The following is a 13,054-nucleotide window of genomic DNA, read 5'->3' as shown; positions in this document are numbered from 1 at the left end:
AATAAACAATGCATCAGAGATCGATAAGAGACAATTGGACAAAGAATGATAGAGACAATGGAGCATCAGTTGACAAGACACAGTGGAGCATAGACTGACATGAGACAATGGAGAATAAACTGAAATGAGACAATGGAGCATAGACTGACAAGAGACAAAACAGCATAGAATGACACTGTGAGACAATGGAGCGTAGATGCATTTTATATAGCCTGTTTGAAATATCATGCGTAGCACAACAGAAAACTTATATTCTTCTTCATCAAATGATGCCTTATAATGAAGGTCCCAGGTAATATACACTTGTGGCAAGCTTTGATAAATGTGAATAATTCAACTGTGTTCTGAAAGTAGCACGCATCTCCATATGCATGCATACCTGTTGACTCAATGAGGTGTTGGGAGAAATTTGTATGTAACGTCATCGCATCACATTACCATTGGTAACCAGCATATACCACTACCTAACAGTACCACTGCTGAATTTCTGAAATCTACAAACATGTCTTTCACGAAATGTCAGGTCCGCCAGCAAAGTATGTTGAGTCAAACAAGGTCAGTAAGTTTAACATGCTATGTAAGAATGTCCTAATGACAAATCTCATCTGAAATAACATGGGAACTATTTCTAGATCCTTTCAGTATATACATTCCTTGTTGTAAATGTTAAAGGCTTGTGAACATGTTCAGTGCATAACCTGAGTTTTGTTCTATAAAAGCAATACATAAAGTACCCATAGTTTCTGCATAGTGTTTGCATAGCGCCATCTATGTACAGCCCTGTCAACAGCGAACTGCATGTTACATGCATCAGTTATGTACACAAGTCTATGTTGACATAAACCTCACACTTTCTAAACCTATTCCAGCAAGAAATATATTAGGCAATATGTTTTAAATGAAAGGCCCCAACTTTGTAAATCCAAATCTAACTACTTGCTAAGGTTATATACTCAACAAGATAAGTTAGGCACCATACATGAGTGTATGGAATCTAGCGGGTACAAAATTACATCATCATTACGATTGTTGTTATGAATATTTTTGCCAATTTCTTTTTTCATGAAACTGTGTTATCTCCACTACAAATATATTTACATGACAGTTTACACACAAATGTTATCAAATGAAAAATCACCAACTTTGTAAACCAAAATTAATTCATGAGCTATGGTTATATACTGAGCAAAATAACTTAAGGATCATGAATATATTTGGTGATGTTACATGAAACTACACTGTCTTCACTACTATATACTGATAGCTAAAATATATTCCAGATCCATAACTTAAGCAAATTCTGTTGTTTTTTTACAGAAAACGCCCAAAAGCTACTGGCACAACCTATTTGGTATTTTTCACTGTCTGATGACAATTATTTCATTTTACTGTTAGAAAATAATTGTGGTATCTAGGGATACTGATCATAGACAAAATCCTAATCATTTGAACATGAACACAAAGAAACATATTTCTGTTGCTCTTTACATCAGTTCAAACTAGCTGACACAACAATTCTTGCTCCTTGCATTCATGTCTGTTTTGGGGAGCTGAATTATTTAGACATACAGTATGTCTCTAAGCAACAATAATCACACTGGTGGGATGGTAGGTTACCATCAAGAGTCATTAACACACATATTAACAAGCATGATGAAATATACCTTGACTTGGCCTGCTTCATGTCAGCCTAATTAGATCAGTCATGCAACATTAATTGAAGGATTGGCAGGCACTGAGAAAATGAAATGACCAAACTAGCATCTAGATCAAGAATGGAGCTGACATGAAATGAGAGTTACAGAAGTCAAATGCTAATGACTATAATGCACGTTACTGTATCCATGTGCATTTTAAAAGGTTCTAACCGGAATGCTTGGATGAATATTTTACAAAGGTTCTGAGCAAGAACTTATTGTTTTGTTATATGTAGAAATGTTTTGATGAAATATCTACAAGCATGCTTGCATTTCATGTGGATTGTTATATTTAAGTGGATTGTTATATCTATGGAAAATAATTAGGTTTGCATGCAAACTGATTTTTGTTTTCAGAAACTGATTTATTTCAACAGTTTGCAATGCATTTTTAAATTGATAAACATGACATTCAATGATGTCTATAATTTCAGACAATAGCATTTTGATAAGTGAGTTTGGCTTTATGCTGCACTCAGCATTATTCCAGCTATATGGCAGCAGTCTGTAAACAATTGAGACAGGACAAGACAATCCAGTGATCAACAGCATCAGCCTCAATCTATGAAAATGGGAACTGATGACAGTGTCAACCAAGTCAGCAAGGCTGACCACCCAATCCCATTAGTTGCCTGTTACAGTAGGCATGGCTTGCAGAATTCTAACCTGGATCTCACCAGAAGGAAACGCTGTTTTGTACTTACATCCATTTAACCATTTATGGTACTGACCACCTGATCCTGTTAGTTGCCTCTCCCGACAAGCAGAGTTGACTTTTATGGCAGGCATGGGTTGCTGAAGGCCTATTCAACCCTGGACCTTCACGGCTCACATTTTCATGAATTGGCACATGTGTATATGAGATGTGTCACATGATGTTGGGTGCAAGGTGACCATGCTGTCTATGGCCCCGTGCAAGGTGAGCATGCTGTCTAAGGCCCCGTGCAAGGTGAGCATGCTGTCTAAGGCCCAGTGCAAGGTGCCTGGATTGATCCTCACTGCGTGTATAAACCTTGGAGCTAACATTACTTGCAAGCTGTTTCAACGTTGTCACAACCTCTACTGTGCAGTACAATACCCTGCGCACCTGAAAGAACCCACTAATCCAATGGCAGGTGACCAAAGGATACAGAACACATACAGACAACTAGTTGCAGGTATAGTAACATGCACTGGCACTGGGCAAAATACTGTGATTGTGTCAAAGTTCACTGATAAATGGGTACGTTGTGAGAATAAGGCTATGTGATAACTCACTGAGCCTAACAAGTTGCATAAGTTGAATACTCCCTAAGGAGTTGTCACCTAGAAGAATGCCAGAAAAAAACAAACAACATCTGTCGCTAAAGAAAACACTGCAGTGCCTAGAGCATGTACTATTTGCATGAATATGTGCATTAAATAAATATTCTAAGACCAACAATACAATAATATTCCATATATGATTCTTCAACAAGAGGATACATTAATGGAAAAATCATAAACCATATAGAACTGAGTGGTTCTAATAACACAAGAAGAATGTAAAGGTTGCAAAACTGACACAATCAAAATATCCAGAAACACAAGCTTGACATGTCGTTGTGTGAAACTGACAATTACATGTACTTACATGGTGAAATTGACACACATCTACTGACACCTATCCACCAGTGTTGTTGGCTCTGTATAAACTACACTATTACACAAGCAATGGTCTGGCTCATATCAGATATTGATTTCAGTGATCTCAGATCAGCTGTTCAGGGCTGATGGCGGAGAAAGGATGTCAATAGCAACAAGGTAAACAGCTGCCAAATACACACAGTTTTAACATGAAAGTAGATTTATCACCACCTGGGTAATTATGATGTGATGGAAACAAAGGCTAGCTCAGCTAACAAGATCGATGTCAGTTTTCAGAAATTGACAACCTGATACGTAAACAAAGCTATGGTTGATTAGGTATGGACCAGGAAATGTCAGACATAAATGACACACCAACACGATATTACCACAATTAACCATCACAACTCTACCATAAGGTTTTCAAAGTCCATATTCAATTGTCTATCAGTTCAAAATCATAAACAGTGAGAATTAGTAATAATGCAATATTCTTGAAAAGAATTTATGTAATGAATTAAAATTTATGCAAGACAGAATAGAATGCAACATTTAACTATCTTAAAGATAGGTCATAGATCATGGACTTGTAAATGCTTTACTCATCCCTGACCATGAACCAGCGATTAATATATGTGATTTTTAAATTGTCCTCTCTGATCAAGAAACCCTTCAAGAGTAGTCTCCCCTTTGATCAAAACCCTATTAGATGTATGACATTTGTATATGATTTTTAAGTGTAATTAATGTGGAATTTCAACATGTTTACCTGAAAAGAAGAAACAATGTAACAGTATTTTCTGTTTGCATAACTGTATGTTGAAGCAAAATACAGTGGACTTACAAAAGTGACATACACAATTGGTTGAGGTTTTGGGGTAGTTTCACAAGGAGTTTATTTCTAAAGTTCATCATGCAAACAGTCATTTTCCCCAAAGTATCTATTGTTAATGTGAAGACAGAATGTATTATATTCCCCAGTAACACTATGCTGAAACACAAACTATCAACACAACCAGTACATAAGGAAGAATGAAGCATGATGATGCTACCTTGAGGACAACTAATCAGGATGATGTGAAAAATGAAGAAAACTACTTACAAAAAACATTGGTTGTAATAACATGATTTTAATTCTTCAATTCTAGCATGTCTTGAATAATGTTGATTGTCTTGAACAGAGAAGCATAGTCATTGCCAATTTGCTTGTACATTAATCTATCTGTCATAATAACCATTTCGTCATTCATATTCTGTAAGGAAAGGTAAGGTCACACGAGTGCCATGTCAAGTTTGCAAAACTACATATACATTTTTTCTAAATTTCCTTTCTCCTGTTTACTCATAAAAAAAACCTCATCAAACCTGTTTCTTTCCCTGAGGATTACAAAGCACTCTGTAATGATCCATGATCTGCAATGGTTTAGTCAAAATGGTTTCAAAGACTATATCATCATCTCACCTTCATAAAATGGTGGTAGGCCTTCCTCGGTGGGACTCGATACACCAGGACCAAACTTCTTGCGAACTGTGGCTTGAGAAATGATTGCTCGTCTCTCTAACTCAAGTGCTTGAAGCCTCTGTTGGTCAAAGTCATCTGGTGTAGATGATTCCCGCTTGACAACAAAATTTGGCTTTTGGACAATTTCTGCAAATTGTCTAGCTTTTTCAACCATTTCATCAGAGTCATACAGTTTCCCACGAGGGGAGATAACCCCGCTCTGTGACTGTCCAAACCTGTCATCATTTTCAGTTTTCTGAAATCTTGGATTACCTCCCTTTGATTCATAGCGATAGGATGAGGTTGGACTTATGCTGTCCTCGAAGGCAGAATCTACGCTGGTCCGTACTAAAGATGAATCTCTATCACTGGAGTTATTGCCCTTGGAGTACATCTGGTTTTGAAAGGAGATGAGCTGTATGCCAGAGCTGTCCGTTTCATCAGGAGATGTTGGGAGGCTGGACACAAGAATACCGCTGTCGCCTAAGAGAAACCCATGGACAATTGTTGTAAAATATAACACAGACAAGAATAATATTCACTAACAACATTATTCTCAATGCAAGAAAGGTGACAGTTTGCCTATATAATGATGAGAAAAGCCCACAAATTTACGACCAGACTTTGTTTTTTTGCTTGTTACACAATTCAAGTTATCTGTTTCTAATGATGACAAATTTAGGGCAAAGTAAAGACTAAACAAAAATATCTACTCATTCATGTTTTCCTGTTATCTGGTTTTCCCTTAACCTAAATTTATCTTTACAAAGTCTTATGAACCTTGCTGCAAGAAATACCTTCCAAATGAGAACTGGATTAACGCTATATACCTAACTTGTCTGTGGAAAGCATACTGTAATTAATTTTTGACATCATCAATGGAGAGGTGAGATTAAGGACTAAAGAAGTAGTGTAATCAACTCTGAAATTATCATGGCCATATAAAAGTTGACAAAATCAGATTAGATATCACAGTGAATGACATGAACTGAGAATGATTTTACAGCAAACAAAAACAGGCAGAGCAGGAAGTGAAAGAAGTACTCATAAAATATCACACTATCATCTCACAATCAAATATAGTCAATTCAATAGTTCTCTGCTATAAGTCAGTTGTATATTTACGTATATTTTTGTCACATTGTTTACGAACACACTGAAGCATTTTTCAGAAACTGAAAAACATATATCATCAATTACCCAATTATTAGAGATACTGACAATTAGTCTGGTATCTTCCTGACCATAAATGCAGTATGAAGCAACACAGATCACACAAACGCCAAAACAACACATGTTCAGGGCTTCAACATGGTTGACAACATAAAGTACAATACTTCAGGTTCAAACAGAAGCATATCATATGCTCATGAGTTTTCATACAGAAAATTTGATACAGGAATGTTGACATTACATTAATGGGGACAACATGGTTGTCCACACACTGTATGTAATTCAATTTTTGGAATGATCCAAAAATCAGAAACTTTCATTCTGGTGATATCCCAAAGTATGATCAGTCAACTGCTGCCTTTATGCCATCCCGACACAGGTGAGAAGCCCTGATATGCAGTCAAACCCAGTTGTCTAGTAACTTGTCGCCTAAAATGTACCAGCCTAGACCCTAGACCAAATACAACATGAGTTCAGTCAACCTTGTATATATATATATGGTCATAGGAAAGTTTCACACATGTTCTAATCAATTAATAAAGTCAAAAAAAGGCATTAGTGCCTTGTACCATGTCTTGAGATGTCTTCTATTTATGAATTAAATTCTTAAGTCTGATACATGAATTCAATTACCAACACAAATATTTTTCTTTTTCACCATGGACTTAAAAGTTAAAGGATAAAAAAGGCTTTTAAGTGATAGTCAGATTTGTAAATATTAAAGTCTCAGAAAAAGAGACACATCCTACAAACTTTCCATACTGTTCAGTTTCAACAAGGCTTGACACATAATAGTGCATGTATACATGAATATAGGTTGCATGAGAACAATGAAGGCTCGGGTACACACTGCTGCCTGTGTTAAACAACCATTAGTAATGTGAATAGCAGTTGTTACTTGAGTACCTGGTCCATCCCATATAATAGCAGTGATCTAGATTAAGTCTAAATTATTTTTTGCTATTCAGTTTAAATTATATCCTCATTACAATATATGCCTCACACATTATCTTTATTGTTTACGCTTAAAACAGAGAAGACAAAAAAAAAAGATTTCACGTCTTGATTTTATACTTCATATCAAGCATCCTGAGCTTTCAAAAAGAAATGACCTAAAAAAGAATTTGTTTCATATTAAACAATGTCATATCACATAATTCATAATATCAAGGCAGATGAATCATTTGCCTGAGACAAGTGAATGCTTTAAGCACTAAGCTAGCTAGTATATTATAGCCTTCATAAGGCTGCACAAGAATCTGATGAGTAAATAATAGGAATAATAATTTATTCAGCCCATAATATTTTGATATGGAAGTTGATTAAAAATTTCATATTCTCTTTTAACGATTATTGGATTTGATATTTCATTAAGGATTACATGGTTTTCCATTGAGTCATCTTACCTGGAGAGAAAGTAGCGTTAAATCCACATTCATCTTCGGATCCCTCAGACTCCTTTGTCACACTGCTGTCAAGTCTTTTGATATCAGAGAAAAAATTATCTATGCTTGAATTAGATATCTCATTATCGTCTAAATTTACGGGTGAGGGCTTATCAAGACCGAAAAAATCAGCCCTCAATTGGGCCAAACTTTTGATCTGGCGACCTTCACCTTCATTAGTAAAAGCTGGTGAATCATGGGACTCAAAATCAATTAACTTTTCCATCATAGCGTTACCTGTCGGTGAAGATTTGGAGTTATGGAGTGATGAAGATTTGAAATCAATTTCCACTATCTCCTCGCCACTGGTTTGTGTGGCGAGGGGTGGGGCAATGGTTGGTAGTGGGGGTGGGGCCGAGTCCGGGAGGGGTGGAGGAACAGAGCTAGCATCTGATGCATCAGACTCATATCCTGCAGCTGCAGTTCCTCCAAGATGATCCAGCATTGATGATCTCTTGGACCCATTTGAGACCCTCACTGAAGGTGGGGTCGAACTTGGTGAGGCCTCAATGTTTGAAATGTTGGTGTGAACTTGGTGGATAGATGAGGTTCCTGCAACAGGAGGTGCTGGTGCTTTTCGTTTGGGGCTCTTCACTTTATCTTTAATGTCACTGTTTGCCAGGAACTGAACCTCAGTTGCACTTTCTTCAAGGCTCACCTTGGGCTCAATAACCTGTGTCATTACAGTTTTCTTTGTGCTGATAATTTCAGATGTATATCCTGGAGCTGAGCTATCTAGAATAGGATTGCCTGCATTGTCCAATGCAGTTTTGATTTCAATGACTTCTTCAATTATAGTCTCAATCTCTTCTTCTTCCCTTTCACCTTTCTGTTCCACAAGTGTTCTTTCTTGCTTCAAAGCTTCTTGTCTGATGGATTCCTTCTTTGACTTTTCCTTCAAAGCTTCTTGTTTGACAAAATCCTTCCTTGCCTTTTCTTGCTTCAAAGCTTCTTTTTTGACAGAATTCTTCTTTGACTTTTCTTGATTCACAGTTTCTTGTTTGACAGATTCCTTCTTTGACTTTTCTTGATTCACAGTTTCTTGTTTGACAGATTCCTTCTTTGACTTTTCTTGCTTCACTTTTGGCCTAGCACCACCATGCCCTCCAGCATCAAAGTGACCAAATAGTTCACTATTTTGAGGAAGTTGGCTTGCACCTTCAGTAGTAACTGAGGTGTCTATATTGGAGGACTGTGAGATACTCACTTCTCTGGTAACAACAGCAACAGTTTCAGGAGACTTCAATCTCCCTTTCTGTTCATGAACTTGTGTTACAGTGGAGGTAGTGACTGTTGTTGCACAATCAGAGTTGGAAATAAATGCATCAGTATCTTTAAACAATTTAGAGGAATTTAAGGCTCCAAATATTTCAGATTCCAGAGAACTTTCAAGAATCAAAGGCTTTTCTTTGGATTCTACAAAACTTGCCGTTGAGGTAATGCCCAGGTCAGTGGGTCTTTTAGCAGGAGATTCTGGTGTGTTGTTGACTGCCTTATCACTGGATATATCCTGAGGACTCTGTAAAATCTGTTCAACCCTTGGCGATGTGGCTTCAGATTTTGTCGAGGATGAATCTTTACTTGACACTAAACCATTTACCTTCTGTACAGATTCTTCAGACGAATTTGATTTAGTTGATGCTCTCTTTTTCTTTAATCGCGGTGGAGCCACAGGTGGAGGTCCATCTGCAATAGGAACTGAAGGCTTGGCAGCAATGGGAGGTTTAACTGAAACTGAAGTGGGAGTTAGAACTTCTGAAGATCTTTCTGGAGATTCTGTTATGGACGGAGATCTTGGACTGGTAGGGCCAGGACTGGTTGACGCTTGTGGTGGAGGAGGAGCCCTCGACTTCTTTGAGGATGATTGAGGTGGACTTTTAACTGGAGTGGATGAACTTGAATGAGCTTTTTGCGAGCTGGTTTCAGTTACCTCCCTTTCTGTCTTTTCACCAGATGATTTAGCTTCTTGAATATTATTTTCTTTCAGCGTTCTTCCTGGACTCTTGTGTTTACCTTCAGCTTCTTCTTGGTTGTTTCCAAGTGATGACAAGTCAAGCTTTTCAACAACCAGCGCAGATGTTGATATGGTTTCTGACTGGCCTAAATCTTGTTCAACAAAACTTTTTGACTCTGAAGAGATCTTGCTCCTGTGTGTCTGCCGGGGAGATTGACGAGGAGACTCAAGAGGTCTTCTCACTACTGGTGGACTCTCTGTGCCTGTTTCAGACTTTCCTTCAAGATGTAGGGACCTTCTCTTTATGCGGTACTCTCTAGCTGCTTGTATAGCTTCATCAGGCTTGGACGTATAGCTGTGCCTCTTGATGTTCTCCTTACCACTGCCACCACGACGCTGATGTCGCAGTTTCTCCGCCCTCTCTTCCTCCTCCTTGGCACGCTTCCTTGCAGTGTATTCCTCAGGGTTTCTCTGTAAAATGAATACACATGCATCAAAGTGAGGAAAACAACTAAGTCTACTAACTATATGCAGTATACAATAAAAAATAACAGCAACTTAACTTATAATAACAATGTCAAATCTTTTTGTGTTTGATGTGTTTCAAAGGTATAACAACAACCATTTTTAAGTAAAATAAATGCTCAGGTTACCTCATCAAAGGGGCACAGAAAATGATCTGGTCACATTTTTATGAATCTGACAGCCTAAGTGATCCATAGATTACCTGCATATGATTACAGTCATCCCCCAATCTTTTGAGACCAATCCTGGTCCTCATAAAGTCTTATTTCATTCTTTCTGAGAAGTGACATGTGGTGAGTAGTGGTACATGATTTTATAAATGGATATTTTCATTTTCATCCACATCAGCTCATTTCTTGTTATTTTCTGAAGGACAGGATATAAAAAATGGCATCCAGTTTCTTCGAAACTGTCTCTATTGTCCTGGCATTTTGATGATGTCTATGACAGGTGAAAAAGTACAAGCCATTCCTTCTGTTGATGCACAGCTCCAGTAACCCACTTATCCCAAGGATACTCACTACGGGCAGAATATGATACAGGAGCTCATGAATTATTCAGGAAAACACAATGAAAGCATGGTCACAAAAAGACCTCCATTAGTCCAAACAGTGACCATGTGTTTCATGAGACATAAAATTGAAGCCTGTCAAGCAAGGCACACATAAATCTATTCCACTTCAGCCTGGGGACATTTACCTTCATAAGGAACTGTACTACCCTTCTAACCATCTTCTCGGCAATATTCAGATGTCAGTGATAGAATTCATGGAATGAAAGGAGTTGCAGCTTAATTGCAATACAGTCAACTCCCGATGAGTCAAATCACTGGGTACCAAGTAATAAGAAAATGGTCTTGACCAAAATCAGTACTTCAAATTATGCATGATATTTGAGACACCAGCATTTGACTCATCAGGATTTTGACTGTATTTGAATTAGGTGGTTGCTTACATGTAATATATGAAGGACTTGGTAGCTTACTTGTAATATTTGAAGGACTTGGTGGCTTACATTCAAGAAAATGACTTGGTACCTTACTTGTAATATTTCATGGGCTTGGTGGCTTATGCCTTACATTGGAAGGAGTTCTAATATTTCATACATGACATAATAGCTAACCAGTTTATATTTGGTAGCTTAACCATTTGATGCTTGAAGATTGAAGAAAATGACAGCTTTCAAACTCATTCATGAACTTATTCTTGAAATATTTAATAGCCTACCACTTAGGTAAGCTTAACCATTTAAAGTTGAAGTAATTGACAGCTTTCCATCTTACATATGAAGCAAAGTGTGTGGTGTTTGAAATATCTCATAGTTTACCATTTAATATCTGAAATATGTCATAATATATCCTAAAGCGTTCTGGTGATTTCGACGATTGCATTGCTTGCGCTATATCGAGGAAGTACGTACACGATCGGAGTGCACAAACAGTTTTATTGGTAGGGCAGATGCCTAGTTCCTGTCATGAGATGTTCTATTGACAATTGAAATCAAGAAATTAAGTTATGAAAAGAGCAAATGAACATCAATATTATTTACCCTCGATCGTTAATACCACTTCAGATGCAATCAATTTCTTGTATAACAAAAAATAGCGAGCAAAATTCAGCAAGATCAGTCGTCTGCTAGTGACAGGTTATGTATGAAACAGGAAGTCATGTGATCAAAACACTCTCTCGCAGTGCGGAGGGAAAAGTATGGCTCATCATCAAAAATACATACAAAATACAAGGATGTAGCAAGCGACTACAGTTTCGCCGATGTGATGTCATCAATGCTATTTTTGCTGGAAACACATGATACTTTTGTGTGAAATAGATGAATATACCATTAACACTCAAGGTTAGCAAAATCAAGACTTAAAATGATATTAAAGATAAAAATTATGGTTTTGTCTTATATCATCGAAAACCCCTAATACTGGGATATCATTTAATATTTCAAGTGTTGGGTATCTGTGCTAAAAGAAATTTGGAATGCACACGTGAAATTGGAGTGCGGAATGTTAACCCTCTAAAAAATCCATACTATAGTCGATACTGCAACCAGTATGACATGTTAATCCTTTCACAGACACCTGGTGTCTCTGCTGATTGTCAGTGGGCCAGTAATATAAGTTTCATTGCTTTTTCGCATTTTACACAAATGACATCTTTCAGAACATACAGACTGGGTCAGGCTATATTCTCTGGGTCAAGGTTTAACATTTTCAGTACTTTCCATTAAACAACCATTTCAGTACTGAATCCATATTTTAGACATGTACTGTTTCTAATATTATAGTACATAGGTATATCAATTCAGGATCAGACTAGCTTAAAATCAATCAAAATTTACGATCATCAGTACTTTCCACAATCATTAATAACTCCCTTTTTTCAAGCCGTAACTATTGACAACCTATAGAACAGTCTACCATGTATTTCACTGTACGAGACAGCCAGCTGCATGCATAGCTATTGATTACTGTCATGTACATGTACGTCATGTGTATGTGAATACATGCATTGCAGCAGTATCAAGAACAGCAAGCACTGGTGCTGCAACAGCTTATGCAGTTACAATTATACCACCAGCAAACTACATACGGTCATGATGTTAAAGTGCCATGCTGTGTCATAGATGTGGTGTGGAGAACACAATTTACACATATTTATGTTCAGTTGCAAATATGACAACATTTTTTACCATTTTTAACAATATCCAATACAACTGAAATAGCTTTACAAATACAGTGTTATTGGTAGCAGAAAGCATGCACCTAAAGTATGTTCAAAATAATGAATTTGAAATATTCCAATTACATGAGACATTTACAAAATGTTGAACACAGTAGTATCATCTAATAGTATTTAAGTACATACAACTGGTATTATACCACACATTGATAAGCATCTCGGAATGTGAAGCTGTTTATATAAGCATCAGAAATAGGAATGGAACCTTACTTTGACCACGAGTGTATCCCACTCCCTAACATCAGGCAAGGCTCCAAGAATCTGAACCTGCGTAATCCTCTGAATTACCTGACCTAATTTACCTGAGCAAGAGTCAAGAATCCACCTTCTGCAATTAGTTCCAGGTAAGTTCAGGCCAAGACGGCTTCCGAAAATTGAATTTCTATCAGGTAAAACAATGCAGCCTC

The 13,054-nt window shown here is 37.2% G+C and overlaps 1 protein-coding gene across 3 annotated transcripts in view; it reads right to left on the bottom strand.

Annotated features, from left to right (window-relative positions):
• Positions 1-13,054, bottom strand: part of LOC137291627 (microtubule-associated protein futsch-like) — a 163,269-nt gene that overhangs the window by 54,305 nt on the left and 95,910 nt on the right. For 2 of the 3 annotated variants that reach the window (XM_067823034.1, XM_067823036.1), the window contains 2 exons: positions 7,383-9,846; positions 4,765-5,286 (listed from right to left, as the gene is read on the bottom strand). In XM_067823034.1, the coding sequence (XP_067679135.1) occupies positions 4,765-5,286; positions 7,383-9,846 (2,986 nt within the window). The remainder of the gene's footprint in view (positions 1-4,764; positions 5,287-7,382; positions 9,847-13,054) is intronic. The other variant, XM_067823035.1, reaches the window with a different exon arrangement.

This window comes from Haliotis asinina, chromosome 7 (assembly GCF_037392515.1).
Source record: "Haliotis asinina isolate JCU_RB_2024 chromosome 7, JCU_Hal_asi_v2, whole genome shotgun sequence".
NCBI lineage: Eukaryota > Metazoa > Mollusca > Gastropoda > Lepetellida > Haliotidae > Haliotis > Haliotis asinina.
Note: the sequence above shows the minus strand (reverse complement) of the source record. Positions and strands in the feature narration are given on the sequence as shown.